The sequence below is a fragment of the Botrytis byssoidea genome, assembly GCF_014898295.1.
Source record: "Botrytis byssoidea strain MUCL 94 chromosome Unknown BBYS_019, whole genome shotgun sequence".
Lineage (NCBI taxonomy): Eukaryota > Fungi > Ascomycota > Leotiomycetes > Helotiales > Sclerotiniaceae > Botrytis > Botrytis byssoidea.
The window spans coordinates 239,263-254,551 of NW_024065860.1; the positions used below are offsets into that span (position 1 = coordinate 239,263).

At 43.3% G+C, this 15,289-nt stretch overlaps 6 protein-coding genes across 6 annotated transcripts; 2 read left to right on the top strand and 4 right to left on the bottom strand.

Annotated features, from left to right (window-relative positions):
* Positions 1-178: 178 nt before the first annotated feature.
* EAE97_008746 (uncharacterized protein) lies at positions 179-907 on the bottom strand (the record flags this gene model as incomplete). The annotated part of the gene is made up of 1 exon (XM_038879261.1): positions 179-907. One exon carries the CDS (start codon positions 905-907, stop codon positions 179-181), a length of 729 nt encoding a protein of 242 aa, XP_038729772.1.
* A 2,079-nt stretch (positions 908-2,986) lies between these two features.
* EAE97_008747 (uncharacterized protein) lies at positions 2,987-4,610 on the bottom strand (the record flags this gene model as incomplete). The annotated part of the gene is made up of 3 exons (XM_038879262.1): positions 2,987-3,600; positions 3,686-4,218; positions 4,282-4,610. The coding sequence occupies 3 exons, from the start codon at positions 4,608-4,610 to the stop codon at positions 2,987-2,989; spliced, it is 1,476 nt and encodes a 491-aa protein (XP_038729773.1).
* A 1,375-nt stretch (positions 4,611-5,985) lies between these two features.
* EAE97_008748 (uncharacterized protein) lies at positions 5,986-7,617 on the top strand (the record flags this gene model as incomplete). Its single annotated transcript, XM_038879263.1, has 1 exon — positions 5,986-7,617. The coding sequence occupies one exon, from the start codon at positions 5,986-5,988 to the stop codon at positions 7,615-7,617; it is 1,632 nt and encodes a 543-aa protein (XP_038729774.1).
* A 1,125-nt stretch (positions 7,618-8,742) lies between these two features.
* On the bottom strand, positions 8,743-9,027 carry EAE97_008749 (uncharacterized protein; the record flags this gene model as incomplete). Its single annotated transcript, XM_038879264.1, has 1 exon — positions 8,743-9,027. One exon carries the CDS (start codon positions 9,025-9,027, stop codon positions 8,743-8,745), a length of 285 nt encoding a protein of 94 aa, XP_038729775.1.
* A 683-nt stretch (positions 9,028-9,710) lies between these two features.
* On the bottom strand, positions 9,711-12,571 carry EAE97_008750 (uncharacterized protein; the record flags this gene model as incomplete). The annotated part of the gene is made up of 9 exons (XM_038879265.1): positions 9,711-9,819; positions 9,874-9,995; positions 10,116-10,240; positions 10,384-10,423; positions 10,497-10,551; positions 11,127-11,215; positions 11,269-12,366; positions 12,419-12,477; positions 12,532-12,571. The coding sequence occupies 9 exons, from the start codon at positions 12,569-12,571 to the stop codon at positions 9,711-9,713; spliced, it is 1,737 nt and encodes a 578-aa protein (XP_038729776.1).
* Positions 12,572-13,005: 434 nt separating this feature from the next.
* EAE97_008751 (uncharacterized protein) lies at positions 13,006-15,105 on the top strand (the record flags this gene model as incomplete). The annotated part of the gene is made up of 6 exons (XM_038879266.1): positions 13,006-13,287; positions 13,340-13,412; positions 13,465-13,502; positions 13,558-13,971; positions 14,022-14,276; positions 14,329-15,105. The coding sequence occupies 6 exons, from the start codon at positions 13,006-13,008 to the stop codon at positions 15,103-15,105; spliced, it is 1,839 nt and encodes a 612-aa protein (XP_038729777.1).
* Positions 15,106-15,289: the final 184 nt, after the last annotated feature.

Genomic DNA, 15,289 nt, shown 5'->3' on the forward strand with positions numbered 1-15,289 from the left:
GTTTCGAGAGTTGAAATTGTTGTTGTCAAATTGATTTCCACTTGGTATATCTGCGAGCGCAGCCGTAATATGCAGTAAAGTGATTTTATGCCCAGTTGGCATAAAGAAAAGGAGATCTTTGCTTCCATGAGACGCCCAAACGACTTTAAATATCAGCTCCCAACGTACACCTTTCAAATCAATTTGCAAAAGGTGTAGTAAAAGAGATAGTACTTTGCAGATATCTCTGGATCTTCAAGTAAGGTTGATCTCCCGTCTCACACCAAGCGTCATGTCTCTTCTCCGCCATTTCCTGTCGTGCTTTTGCCGCCTCTTCATCTTTCATCTTTCTGAAGGCGCCATTCAGGTAGTTGCGGCACCAGAGATCTTCATTGATACCCTTATGATCTTTATGCGCCTTGGGTCTTAAGGATGGCACTCCACTTTTTCCCACCTTTTCAGTTACAACGACAACATAGATGGCGGGATTGTCGAGGCGAAACATGTGGACCGCTTTTCCGCCACATTCGACGGGTCGAATATACCGCTTTTCTAGCTCTTCCTTAAACATCCAACGATTCAGAATCTCACTGTATTGTACCTCAAGTTGATCGCGAAGGTAGCTGTAGCCTGCAGCGAGGCTTTCGCTACCCTCACTATTCGTGAAAGAGGGTTGATCAGAGGAAACATTGGGAGAAGTGCTGGTAGGAGCGTCTTGAAATATACCTTCACTGTCTCTTCGATTTCTTATTTGTCGGATGGCAACGAGAAATCTTCTTCTAGTTTTGTCGGTTTTGTATATGCCATGTACCGGGGTCGTTTCGAATTTTATCTCTTCGAAAGGCTTTTTTTCTCCGGGGGACTTCTTCTTTGCTTTGATGATGTTCCACATACTGGAGCCTTTATAGCTGTTAAAGAGATTCTTCATGTTGACGAATAACAAACTTCTTCGTTTGGAGTTTTATTTGGATGGTAACAGTGCTATTGAAAAAGATTATTAGAACCAACTATCACAATCTCACAATGCACGGGACTTGCGTCGTCTACATATAATTGGCTGGGCTATACGGTCGTGCTACAAATACATACATGTGTTTATCTTTGATATGGCTTCAGATATAGGTATATATGGCAAGAAATGTATTGATAAATGGTCGAGAGCAAGCGTTGTCTTAATCGTATATCTGTCGGTGCAAACGGGAGAAAAATTAAAGAAGAAACGAGGGAGATTTCTTAAGTACAGATGACAGTTTATATTCCATCTAGTGCATGGTACTAAAGCTATCATTCAATGTACTAGAGTTAAAAGGTAGCAAGTTTTTAAGAACCTAGCGAGCAGCCAGGCTATACTTTATTTTGTAGCGTTGAGATCTTTAACAATGATCCAGGATATCTCATCTTTTGGATTGCTTGAATATCATGGCAGTTTGATGATTGAAGGAATATGTGCAATTGTGAGATCTTCCTCTCGAATAATTAAGACATTAACGAAAAAATTCGATTCATCCATTTACTCAGCATCTCTTGAGGCACAAGATGTGATGGAACAACTCGATCTTCCTGCCCCGCTTCTTCTTCTAAGCTCATTGTGGGGTTAGTATGTACATCTCTGGGGTTTCACAGATATCGTAATATTCCTGGCTAGCTTGCACATAAGCTTCTTTCATCTGTGGTTCTAGTCTTGAGCTGCGTCAGATGCTTGGGAGATTGTACCATTACAGAGAGTTGTTCTTTTAAGAAAGTTGCAGTGAATCTTTTGAATCTCACGTTCAGTATATTCAAACAAAAAGAACCCCCTCTCTATTTGACAAGAAGAAGATACTCGTGAAAGTTTAAACAGTATCGACAGCGAGGATAGTAGATCCTGTGTTAATTCTCATTCAAGGTTTCTATTCCAATAGTGTAGATAAACCATGGAGTAAATGTCATAAGATTGCACGATCTACCTACTTAGTATCAAACCTAGTGAAATCAAGTACGCCTACAATTGTCCACTTTACACGCTTGCCAGGGTGGGCCTTGTAAATGAAAAGTGTAGATATGCAACACAGCTTGTCATAAGAAGACACTTCGACGTCATTGTTCAATCCTTCTCTCCTTCCTATTATAGCTTCGTTTCATTTAGTTGATTAGTAAGCATCCTGAGAGCCTAGTACTGCCTTCCAAAGCAAGCCAGCCATGGTGATGTGCATTTTGAACGAGCATGTTTTCAGCATTATTTTTGTGGTACACAAGATAATATACACATCTTGAATAACGATGTAAGTAAGTACGAATTGAGGTTTTCTTCAGTGGACTTGAATGGAATTTCGATCATATCCAAGATGAATGCTAGAAACCCATACTTGTATTAAATTACCTCAATATTATTTGCCATTAAAATAAAATGAAGATACAAAATTTTCTACTAGCCTCATTTTACCACGTCTCATAGATAAGCGAATACTCTACCTCGTCCCCTGAATAGTCCCCTACTGCTCACAGTAAATCGAGAGAGTGGGCCGCAAAGGTCTGAACACCCCATGCATTTGTCTGCCTGCTCATTACGGATGTTCTTTTAAACGATGAAAATCATTGAGACGACAAAAATCACAACTTTCATTCTCCGTATTTGTTTGGCTTGCGAAGATAATCACTGCGATCTAAAAACTTTTCGTGGAATTATAGCTTCAAAGTAATTTCTTCACGAGTTGAGGTTCTTCTCGGAACTGGGCATTCATTTCGTTACACCTCGGTTGTTACCTTGCCTGTCTGTTCGCTTCGTGATAAGTTGAAGATTTCAAAAGCTTGAAGGGCAGCAGAAAAGAGTTCAAATAATTCAGGGAGCCAGTTTGAAAGATGCAGGAAAAGCATGTTCTAGTAATCCCTTTATAGTATATAACTGTCTAAAGTCTAAAGCATATTAATCAACACTACCGTCGAGAGCTAACAAAGATGAAATCTTCCGAGCTTATAACCTTGATGTACTATCTATAAATGCTATATACTGCAGAAAATAACCAAGATCCTAATACCACAAAGCCTTATTCCAAAATCGAGATTTGGCTTTGGCTAAAGAATCCGCTTGCAAGTACATACTTGTATTGTAAACAATTTCCACACCGTTGGTACTGGTGTTATATAAAGGCCATTCCATCTTGTCATTTGGCCAAAGGGTATTAGGATTGCTAGTTAATGCGAAAGACAAAAGATACTTTTGCATGATTCGCGCCGTGGTAGCATTGACTGGACTAGTCTGAATATCCCCAGAGAGAGCGTACGTGCTATACCAGTAATAATCCTGATCAGTACCATGAGTAGCTTCACCTAATGCAACCATCGCATTCCAAGTTTGGTTGTGAAGACCGTTGGTCAAAGCCAGATTATGCGAAGTCAATTCGAAGCTTTGCTCTATGTCTGAGAAGCGAAGTCCAGGAGAAGCGTAATCACTTTCGGGATGGAGAGCGAGGATTTGGTTGATGACAGTGTCAGTAATCCCAGGAAAGTACATGCGTATTTTATCGGCAACATCAGCGGTGCTATTGATACCGCTTGTAACGTCGCTGTTCTTCTCGTGAAGCTCGTGGGTGATGACTAATGGTCCGGTCCAATTGTAGTGACCAGCGTAAAATTCTGCTTCGTCTGTTTTTAGAATACAACATCGGTTAGCAATATGGCAATTTCAAATGAAGCATTGAAGAGAAAAAGTTTTGATGGTAAAACTTACATGTATCACTGATTATATCGCCATCAACTCGTGGTTGTAGTGTGTATGAATACAAAGATATAACCTCAGTAACAGCTGTGTTGAGAGTTGTGTAATTGACCGCACGCATACAATCCAAACCACCACCACTACAACCAACAGTGGCCGAGACATTTTGCCAGAAAGCCTCGGCTTGCTGGTGACCAGAACCAGGGACTGTACCTGGGGAAGTGAGGTAAGCGCGAGCAAAGAGCTGCTCAGCATTGCCTCCATAACGAGTGATCTGATCAAGCGTTTGCGAGGAACCAGCAGAGAAAGCCAAAGCAACAATATTATCTGGATCCCCTCCAAAAGCACTGATGTACTTGCGAGTCCACTTGTATGCTTGTTCTGTATCACGAACGGCAGCATTTGTGGCGCCTCCTTCGTGAGTAAAGGTTGGCCCGTTAGCAACACCGACAATACCATCTCGGTAGTTGTAGGTGACAAAGATGAAGTCTTTGCTGAGATCATAGAGACCTTCGGGCGTAGTATGGGATTTGTTCGCTCCAGCTCTGTATACATCCTTCGTTAGTATGTTTCGATGTCCGAAAGCAACAACAGAACATTATACTTACCCGTAAGTCCATTGCAAAACAGGAAGCTTCTTTCCCGTAGCATTAGCTGGTACATAAATATCCATGAACAAGCAATCCTCAGCGCTTGTGCATGCAACATTTGATGCGGCAAGTGTACCATCGTTAACCTCAGTTTCAACTGGTGGCCATTGAGGAGCAGCAAATCGAACGTTCTGGTATTTATAGATACCAGCTGAGAGATTTGCAGCAGCAGCTTGAACGGTACAATAGTCTAAAGTGACTTGTGGCATTGAGGAAGAGACAGTAGCATTTTGTGCTGCAACGACTGTCGCTCCCAGTGGAGAAAGAACAGACGAGGAAAGACGCATTATCAAAACAAAGCCCTCGAGGAACACGGATTAGTGAATGAATAAGTGCAACTTGGAAACAACGAACTAACAAATCAGATATACTGTGCAAGATCAAAACTAAAACAGGTACACCACCAGACCTCTCAGAGAGGGGTGGAACTATCCATCCGTTGATGAGCTTTCGGTCCCGATATCCTCTCTATGAAGATCTTCATCTCATTTACATACGAATGGTTGCTTACCGCAAGTTGCATCTTGACGAACACATGTTTCACTCTAGAAACTAGCGGGAGCCACTTTTGGTGACGCGCACAAGAATTGCATAGTGCTTTATAGATTATTGTTGAGATAGTAAGGCTTTACGTCCAGGTTTTGATGATACTTGGCATGGAAAGACTTTCTGACGAATGCGCATTATACAAAATTGGAATTCCGCCGAGAGAACTTCCCAATCATAAATTGAACACACTCAAATTCACCAGCTCCTATCGTATACTTAATTTCACATCGTTCAACTGCCGACCATCGATAACACAATGAGCTCTCGCCTCCTTCTCTGAAACCTACCAAGCTCATTTTAACGGGAAAAACTAAGAGAGAAGCCTTACACATGAGAATTTGATGTAGTATCTTCGATTTGGTCAGACGCGTGACATGATGGAGAAGGGGGATTAGAGCAATATAAAATAATGTATCAATTATGCGTTGGAAGAAGTCTTCTGGCAGAAATAGAACAAATGGACCTAGCTAGTCCAAAAATAAGTTCATAGTAGAGCCGGTACGGCACATAAGGTTACATTTTAATAACCAGTGTGTTTTTGGTTCGGAAATCTTGTGCACACGGACCACTCGGATGCAAAACTTTATTTACGGGATCCCTACTCGGACGTTTCGGCACTTATATAAGATTCGTCATTGTCCGCCTGCCACCCCCCCCCCCCCCCCCCAGAATAAATGTTCATTGTTTACGTGTTTGCCCCGTAAAAAAAACAATCTTGGTCAGCTATTACACGAGGAATCTTTGGTCAGATCTGATTCACCACGAAAAATGCGTTGCCGCGTAATCTTCATGATGACAACGCTTTGGGGCTATGGAGGCTCGAAAAGAGCCATGCCTTCAGGGTCCATCGCAAATGCTGAGTAGCTAGGTAGATGAACACCTACAAACACGAATACATATCCATACAGAAATACACACACATACACACACCTGTATATATATGCCTAAGTGTCTTTCGTATTTGCGTTCTTCAGTCCATAAATATCATTGTGTACTTCCCGCACTCTTTGAATAACTGATCAGCGTCACTCTCTTTATTTTGCCTGTGACCACCTTCCACAAGGGCTCTCTATCCATTCAAACCTTCTGTAAAGTTTATAGTACTTATTCAGGATGGTTTACTTCCCTCTCCTCGCTGGTCTCGCAGCCAGTCGTCTCGTCTCCGGAGCCGCCATTTATAGCCGCGCCAACCGCCAAGTAACCACCTCTTACGGTACACTCCAAGGTGGTGTTTCAGAACTTAACAGCAATGTTAATGTTTACAAGGGTATTCCATTCGCGACGCCTCCCACTGACTCATTGCGATGGACTGCACCTACCTCGCCTGCCCCCTGGTCCGGCGTCCTCAACGCAACTACCTTCGGCGCCGATTGTCCCCAAGGTGCTAGCGAGGTTGGAATTTTTACTTCAGGCAATACAGCTATCTCGGAAGATTGTTTGTATCTGAATATCTGGACGCCTGCCAATGCCACAGCCACCTCGAAGCTCCCAGTCTATGTATGGATCTACGGAGGAAGATTTGAGCTTGGGTCTGGAAGTGTGCCAACTTATGATGGTACTCACCTCGCATCCAAGGATATCGTGGTTGTGACCTTAAACTATCGTATGGGACCATTTGGGTTCCTTGCTCACCCTGATCTATCTGTTGAGTCGGGCCATAATGCCTCTGGTAACTACGGTCTCTTGGATCAGATCCAAGCTTCAACATTCCTTCGTTCGGAAATCGCAGCGTTTGGTGGTGATCCAGATCACATGACTGTTGGTGGTCAATCTGCTGGATCTGCTAGTGCTTTGGACATGATGTACAGCCCATTGACCGATGGAATGATTGTGGGATGTATCCCCGAGAGTGGTGCCCGAGGTATTCATGATCCTGAGACATACACTCTAGCTACCAGTCACCGGGACAAGGACGCAGCAGAAGCAGCTGGTGTAGAGTTCCTATCTACCTTGAACGTTACCACAATTGCTGAACTGCGCAACCTCAGTATGGAAACTCTTCTGGAATACAACTTCAACTCCGATACCGTTCTCGTTGGTACCGCTTTCGAGAATGTGAGTGCTTTCATGGAACCCCCTGCTTGGCGCCCAGTTATCGATGGCTATGTTCTTCCCCATAATTACGGACAATCATTATCCTTGAATGCCCACTCTGATATCCCTATCTTGACCGGAAACAATGCCGATGAATCCGGCTCTAGTCCTTCGCCAGGCCTCACTTTAGACACCTTCACCACCCAGTACACCGAGATGTTCGGCAACCTTTCTACCCGATTCTTTGACTTGTATCCCGCCTCTAACGACAGCAACGCTAACACCTTGAGCAACGAAATGTACCGCGATTTAAGTCGTACGTCGACTTGGGACTGGGCTACAGCGTGGTATGCCGGCGGCGCCAAGAGCAACGTCTACGTCTACTATTTCACTCACTCCCCACCCAACCAGACCGAAGGCGTCTATCACGGTGCTGAATTATGGTATGCTTTCGGTAACATCCCCACCTATTACAACCTCACCTGGACTGAACAGGATTACGCTCTCCAAGAACAAATGTCCGGCTACTGGGCGAACTTCATCAAGACTGGCAACCCTAGTGGAGGAAATCTCGCCGAATTCCCTGCGACTACCTCCGATGCGAAACAAGCCATGTGGTTGGGAGAAACCACTGGAGCATCTTATCTCACTCCCGGCGATGACAAGTTCAGCTTCATGCAGGACTTCTTTGCTCAACAAATCGAATTTTAAGCACTCGGAGGCCTGGTCTGTGTTTTGGTGTCTTTCGTGTCAGTCACTGCTCTTTCTCATCACGTTAGATTAATACTAGGGTACTGTACTATACCATGTACCCAATAGTTTCTTTCTTCTGTACAGTTGATTTTGTACGACCAACCTGTGTTAACAATACCTGGTTCGGCTAAAGCCAAAAAAGTCTCATTTTGGGTTAGGGTTATAGATTTTTATTTGGATTCTTTATATTGTTTTCTCTCTGCAATTGAGAACAGTTTGATGTGTACTGTAGCAAATTTCATTGCCTAGAATGTATTAACCCCCTTTTTTTGTGTAGTGTATAATCCGAAGCTTTGCTACTAAATACCCTTTCTACATGAGCACCCATGTATTCCATATTCAAATTTCGTTAGTTTCCTCAGAGAAGTATGTTCAAAATACTGAATGAACTGAGATCTGCGATCTTCAGTTGCACTGACAATTGTCATATGTCATGTACTACATCCTGCGTATCATGAGTTGGGTGTTCGAGAGTCCGGACTATAGTCTACCGAAAAGTCAAAGGTTTTGGAAAGTTCCAAATATTTTATACGTCAAGATAATATCGATTATCAAACTGGTACAAAACAATAACTTTGAAGGGTTTTGATATCATTGAGGCCATCTGAAAGCTGGTGTAAGTAACCCTAAGAATTTTGTACAGATCAACAAAGAAAATAATCGTGAAAAGCAACTTTGCTGAAAATCTTCTACGACACGTTTGGTAGAAGTTAGGTTTCTTTAAAGCCATCCAAAACTTTTACAGATAACGTAAAAGATGCCTTTGGAAGCACTGCGTTGAAAATCGATTAAGCAGATCACTTGTTGATGCACAAATCATAATGAGCACAATGAAAGGTACCAGGACTACGGAAAAGCTCCCACGGAATACTGGTAATGCTAGTCTAGAGACATGATATCTTTCGTTGAAGGAATAAAAAGCATTGAAAATTGTTATTGATATTACGCGTACGAATTTGGACTAAGAAGCCTAGAAATAATAAACTGATTGGAACTGGGAGGAAGCTCTGATGACGCTAGAGACTTGCAAGAAATCAATTTCTCGAGATCCCACCAAGCGAGATAACCCTAAAGATGCTCAGATCAGCTCGTGCCCTTGATTATGTCCGCAGCTCTTTCAGCAACAGCATAGACAACAGCTTGAGTGTTACTTCTAGGTACAATGGGCATGATACTTGCATCTACTACACGCAGGTTGCTGATGCCATACACGATAAGATTGTTGTCAACTACCCCCCCTTTATTCTCTGGCAACATCGCACAGGTTCCAACAGGATGCCAATTTGACAGGCCCGTTTTCTTGACGTATCTTTTAACCTCGTCGAAGTCGTTCCAGGGAGTGTATAGGAAGAAGAAAGCCTCTAGCATTTTCCCTAAATTAGTTGTGTTCATAACCGTCGTAAGGGAGACCCAATGTCCTATTCGTAGTTGATGATAAAATACGGACAATTCACATGAGCAAATAAATTATAAGTGTGGAAGAACGGAGAATGTTGGATGTGGAGGTGCGAATTCACTGTGATTCATGATCAAGTTGGTATGATTTTGGGAACATAAGATGATAACTGAGACTGGAAGATAGGTTTGAAATGAGAAAATGACATGGAGCACAACAGGGTATTCAGACTGGTCGGAGGTGTAGGGTTTTGAACGTGAAGGGAGAGGCCCCATTTAAATTCGTGTCTATAATGTCCCCAAAAGCGCTGTGGACTGGTTTGGCCCTAAAATTCCTCAAACAATTCTGAGTGGCCACTCCCCAATGCAACTTTTGGTAAACAGACCGTCCGCGAACGCCATGAAAATCTTTTCCGAACCTTCACATATTCGGTTTTTTTTGGAAAGCGAGATCGGAACATCGTGGAGATCATAGGTAGCGTATAGGATATCCGATGGGAGAATAATCATCACATGTAGCGCTTCGTGTGATGGTCAGAGATTTGCTTAAGGATCTTCATTTATCAAAGAGCTTTTGCTATAATTCTGCAAAGCCCTTTGCTTGTGCTAACAAGCATTCCCATCCCAATGCAAAATGCCCAAACAAAACCATCCGCTTAAACCTCAGTAGTAACTCTGGCCTTGGCGTTGGTGACCTTAACACCAAGTGCCTTAGCGCGTGCAACAATCTCAACTCTCTTTCTCGATGAAACGGCGTGGGAGATCCTAATAGTTTGTTAGTGCCAGATCTGAATTCGTCCTGTAATCGTTTGAACCTACTCTGCGGCGAAGGTCTTGTTGTGCATAAGGAGAAGCTCGACGTCGGATGTGTTGTTGACGAGGAAAGCCTTGTGTCCGGATGGCATCATGTGGCGGGTCTTCTTGTTGGAACCGAAACCAATCTATATCCTCATCAGCCCTTGCTCAATTGAAACCCCTGCTGTGCATTGAATGCTCTCGAATCCCAAGCCATGTTGTTCGCGAGTATTATTTCAACCACAGCCAATTTCAGTTCCACGTACCGATGGCATAACCATTTGTCCCTTGAAACGTCTTCGGACACGGTTATCAATACCCTTAGGCTTTCTCCAGCTTGCGTCGACACATTTGTAGGTATCGCTCTGATGTCTGTGGAAACGCTTGGTGCCTGTAACAAAATTGTCAATCAACCATTATTCGAAATCTTGTCCATCCATTTTCATTCGCAAAACTCAGTGCCGGCCATAGCTCTTGATCGGTTCTAGGCTATGCAAGTCGAATGTCGAGGATCGATGAGGGGATTAAACGTACGCTTCTTGACGATAGGAACGTGCTTCTTAGCGGAAACCATCTAGAGAATCGTCAGCATAACGAATTCGAGGTAATCGCATCTCGCCAGGAGACATAGTAATAGCAATACACACCTTGTCGTCGGGTTGTCGATTGTTTGTCGTTGGTTGATACAATCTCCAGCGAAATCTTTTTTGGTAGTCTCATAGTTTAAAGCCCACAGAAACTTAAGCGAATCTAGTCACCTGAGGCAGCAAAGTTTTAGGGCTTCCATGCCGATCACGTGTTAATTACAACAATCTGCGCATAGAGCTCCGAACGGTGTAAATTGTATTTAAAAAGTGTAGCTCATTAGAATGTGGTCATCCAAATTTTACGCTATTCGGAATTTGGCATGTATAAAAATCCAAGATGGAATGCTCAATCGGATTTAAATATCAACAGTCCTGCATTACTTCGACAAATAACGGGATGGATGCATGTCACAAAATGGAAACAGATGGGATTTCTTCGAAGCAGTATACCATTTCGATTCTAGAGAATGCAATATTTAAGTAATAATGCGGAGGTTTGGCGCTTGATTATTGGGAATTCATTACAATGTTTGCTGGAACAAATCCCGGAACGCCTTGCCTTCCACGACTTCTTCTATCGCAGTCCCGTTTACCGCTCTATATCCCAAGTAATCCAACCCAGAATGTGCTACCAGTTGGTAACTCGAATCTCATGACGCGCATAATACTATTCTATGTCCAAAGGTTTACTGAGTAGCACATTGAGCACCTCCTTCATCATTCTCATCATCATCCTCCCACTCGCCACCAGCACGAGGGTCTCCAGAATTTGCACCGAACTAGTTTGCAAGTTAGCATGTAAAGCAAATGAGAGTTAATCAATGATACTTACATCTTCAATGTCGGCATCTGAATCGTATTCCACCTCATCAATCTCCTCAGCCGTAATTGGAGGCTCAGGTTTAGGCAAGACTGATTGCAGAGTGGAGAATGTAGCAGCATCTTCTGTCCAACCATTCTGAGGGAATTCGATTTTTACGATCAAGTACAAATCACCCTTGGAGTCGCTTCTCTTCAAAGGCATACCTTCGCCCTCTATCTTCAAGATTTGCCCAGGCTCCAATACCTTTCCTTGAGGATGGTTTATCGAGATACCACGTCCGTCTAAATGTTTCAAGACCACTCTTGAAAAGCCTGTGAGAGCTTCAGCTAAAGTGATGTTGAGCTCCGCAGAAAGATCATCGCCAGCTCGCTGGAAGATTTCGTGATCTTCTTCATCGAGAATGAAGACGATGTCGCCGGGAGTTTGATCAGGTACCTGATCAGCCTCACCCTCCAGAACAATTCGCTCTCCGTCTCTAGCACCTCTGGGTATATATAATTCCAATGACTTTTGTTCCTTGGTGGTACGCTTTCCTTTGCACTTCTTACACTTGTCCTTCTCCCTATAGTTTGTACCAGCTCCTGAGCAAGTGTCGCACGTAACTCTTTCTTGGGTAACAAGTCCTGGTCCAACGCTTCTTAGACCAACGGTGACACCACTACCCTTACACCTGCCACAGGTTTCTGGCTTGGCCTTCTCTTTTCCTCCACTACCTTTGCAATGGCTGCAAATTACGTTTTTCTTGCTCGTAAACTTCACTGTCTTTCCCTTGTACAGGTCCTCGAGGGTGATTTTGTATGGCTGCTCTTCGTCCGCTCCTCTTCGTGGTTTTCGTGGGCCTCCAGGTCCCCCAAATCCAGGCGGCATACCTCCCATGCCACCCATACCTCCACCGAACATTTGCGCCAAAATATCATCCAAATCAACTCCGCCTGCTCCCATACCAGGTCGACTTCCATCAAATGCAGCCATACCGTGAACGTCGTACATTTCCCTCTTCTCCTCATCAAAAAGAATTTCGTAGGCCTGGCTCACTGTCTTGAACTTCTCATCCGCTTCCTCTCTTTGGTCCTCCGCTACCTTGTCAGGGTGATGCTGTAGCGCTGCCTATAGAAGTCAATGGTAGATCTCAATAAACTAAGTGCGGGGCATAACATACTTTGTGGTATGCTTTCTTGATCTCAGACTTTGTAGCATCTTTGCTTATGCCCAGGATGGCTGTATTATGTAAGTTAGTATTTTGAGGTCAATGGCTTCATTTGGTCAACTCACCATAGAGATCCGTCTCCCCTGATGCGCCGTTGGTGGCCATATTGAAATTTCTAAAGACTTGATGGCGGGGAACTTTGATTGTTCAGCGAATAGTAGGATTTTGTGATTTCAGAATTGGTTGTCTTTCTATGCTTTTAAACAAACGAGAAAAACAAAACACTAAGGTAGACACAAATGTTATGTGTAAAACGACAAATAAAATTTGTATGAAGAATGAAAATAAGAGTGGTAAGGCTGAAGAGATTATGATGAGGACGGCTTTTCCATTATTTTTATCTTAGCGCCTTTCCAACTAGTAGAAGCTCGAGCCACCGAGGCCTCGGCGTATGTGGCTGAGAATTTGTGGCTGACGTTATTTTCCTGTCCTCCAATCAATTACAAAATCTTCTTGGTGCACCGTCAAACATTGAACTGAATTCTTCAAGATTTACTTTTTATTAGGATCACTATAGTCACAGTGAAATAAATTTGGAGATGAGGTTTCTCTCTGTGCCAGTGAAAAGAAATACTGGCCAGAGATTATGGAAGAACAACGTTTGTTCCATATGTCAGAGATATGCCTCCACCCAAACAAATCAGTTTCCTCTGTCGGCAGCCTCGACCAAACTTCGTGCTGGCGGCCCTGTCAGAACTCGGTTTGCCCCATCTCCTACCGGAAATCTGCATTTGGGTTCTATGAGAACAGCACTCTTTAATTTCCTGCTTGCAAAGGCTACTGGTGGCCAATTTCTTTTGCGGATTGAAGACACGGATACGGTAAGTCAATAATAGAAAGTCTTTGCCAATAGGATCGCACTGAATTAAGAAGGATAGAACCGTCCCTGGAGCCGAAGAGCGTCTATACAGAGATCTAGAATGGGCTGGTATCCAATGGGATGAAGGTATCTTAACTCGATATTGAATTGTTAGAATGAGTTTACTAAGAATTTTCAGGGCCAAAAGTCGGTGGACCATTTGCCCCATACAGGCAAGTACGTTAATGCCTTCTAATTTCATGATATCAGAGTGTAATACTGATATCAACAGTCAGAACGAAAAGCAATGTATTGGGAACACGCTCAAACACTGGTCGAGGCAGACTTAGGCTATAGATGTTTCTGCTCATCCAAAAGACTACACGAACTCCGGGTTTATCAGAGTAGCAAGGGTCTCCCACAGGCTTATGATGGAACTTGCAGACACATTCCAAAGGATCAATCTGACGAGAAGGCATCGAGGGGAGAATCTCACGTGATTAGAATGAAAGTTCCAGAACAATGGCCAGGCTTCCAGGATGAAGTTTATGGTAAAATCAGACCGACGTTGACTCGTAGCCCTCAATCGGAGTTTAAAGAATTTCAAGATCCAATCATGGTAAAATCGGATGGATTTCCAACATATCATCTGGCAAACGTTGTGGACGATCATTTCATGAAGATCACACATGTTGTTCGAGGATCGGTACGTAGCTTCCATTCTCGTGACGAATTTGAGTTAATCCTAGCTTCAAGGAATGGATTCCATCAACCCATATGCATGTTGCTATGTATAAGGCGTTTGGGTGGGAGCCACCCACCTTTGCACATGTTGGCCTCCTTTTGAATAAAGAGCGAAAGAAGCTTAGCAAACGAGATGGTGCCATTGACATCAAAACTTATCGAGATGCGGGGTATTTCCCAGAAACTATAACTAACTTTGTCGCTCTTCTTGGATGGTCACACGATCGATCCTACGATGTAATGGGCATGCAAGAACTTATAGACAATGTATACATTTCTTCTTTTTAATACATAATGATAATCCACTAATTTAATATAGGCAAGCATGAAATATACCAGAGGTGACTCTGTGGTAACATTTGAAAAGCTTAACTTCATACAAAGAAAACACGCCGCAAGATATAAGGAATTACGACGATCAGATGAACCTGTCCCGCCTTCTCAAGATCTCTTAGTATTGGCTGCAAAGCCAACCCTTGATCGTATGAAAGCTCTCCCAGAATTTGAAGACTTGATCTTCTACAACTGTGAGAACAACGATGCCGCAAAGGAAAATTACATCCTCTCTATAATTAGCGCTGGAATCCAAAACTACACACTCCCCGAAACCTTCTACTCCAACCATAAATACTTTTTTGCAGCCCCCACAACTCTCGAACTTGGATCTAGAACCCCGCCCCACAAGCTCCACTCCGCTCCCGAGGGGGTAATTTACTCTGTCCCCTCCGACTTCACCAATTCCTTCGACGCTTTATCTTCAATTTCCCTTGAAAATTGGAACGCTCCTGAGCTAAAAGGTTTTACAAACCTTGTCGTCGACCAAGGAGCCATGATGAGCACTGCTGAATTTACTGCTAGCGGAAAACCATACACCGAAGATGCACAAAAAGTTATCAAGAAGAGTTGGATGAAGCTCGTGCATGCGTATCTTAGGTGGGCGATTGCGGGAGGTCAGAGTGGACCGGATACGGCGGATATCATGGCAATTTTGGGGAGGGGGGAGTCCCTGAGACGGTTAGGGGTTGCAAAAGAGATCATGGAGGATCGTCTGAGGACACTTGAGAAACCTGAAGTGGGCTCCGTTGTTGAGAATTGAAATGGCAGGTTGTTGATACATGGATAGTATATCGATTGTACAGCTGAAAATATAAACAAATTGAGGATGACTAGTCACGAGTGTTGTGGCGAAAAGTCAAATAGAATTTGTGGTGGGAAATGTATACATCATTTTGATGCCGTGTATCATAATTTCATTTCTCCCCACTCTAAACTACTGTGGT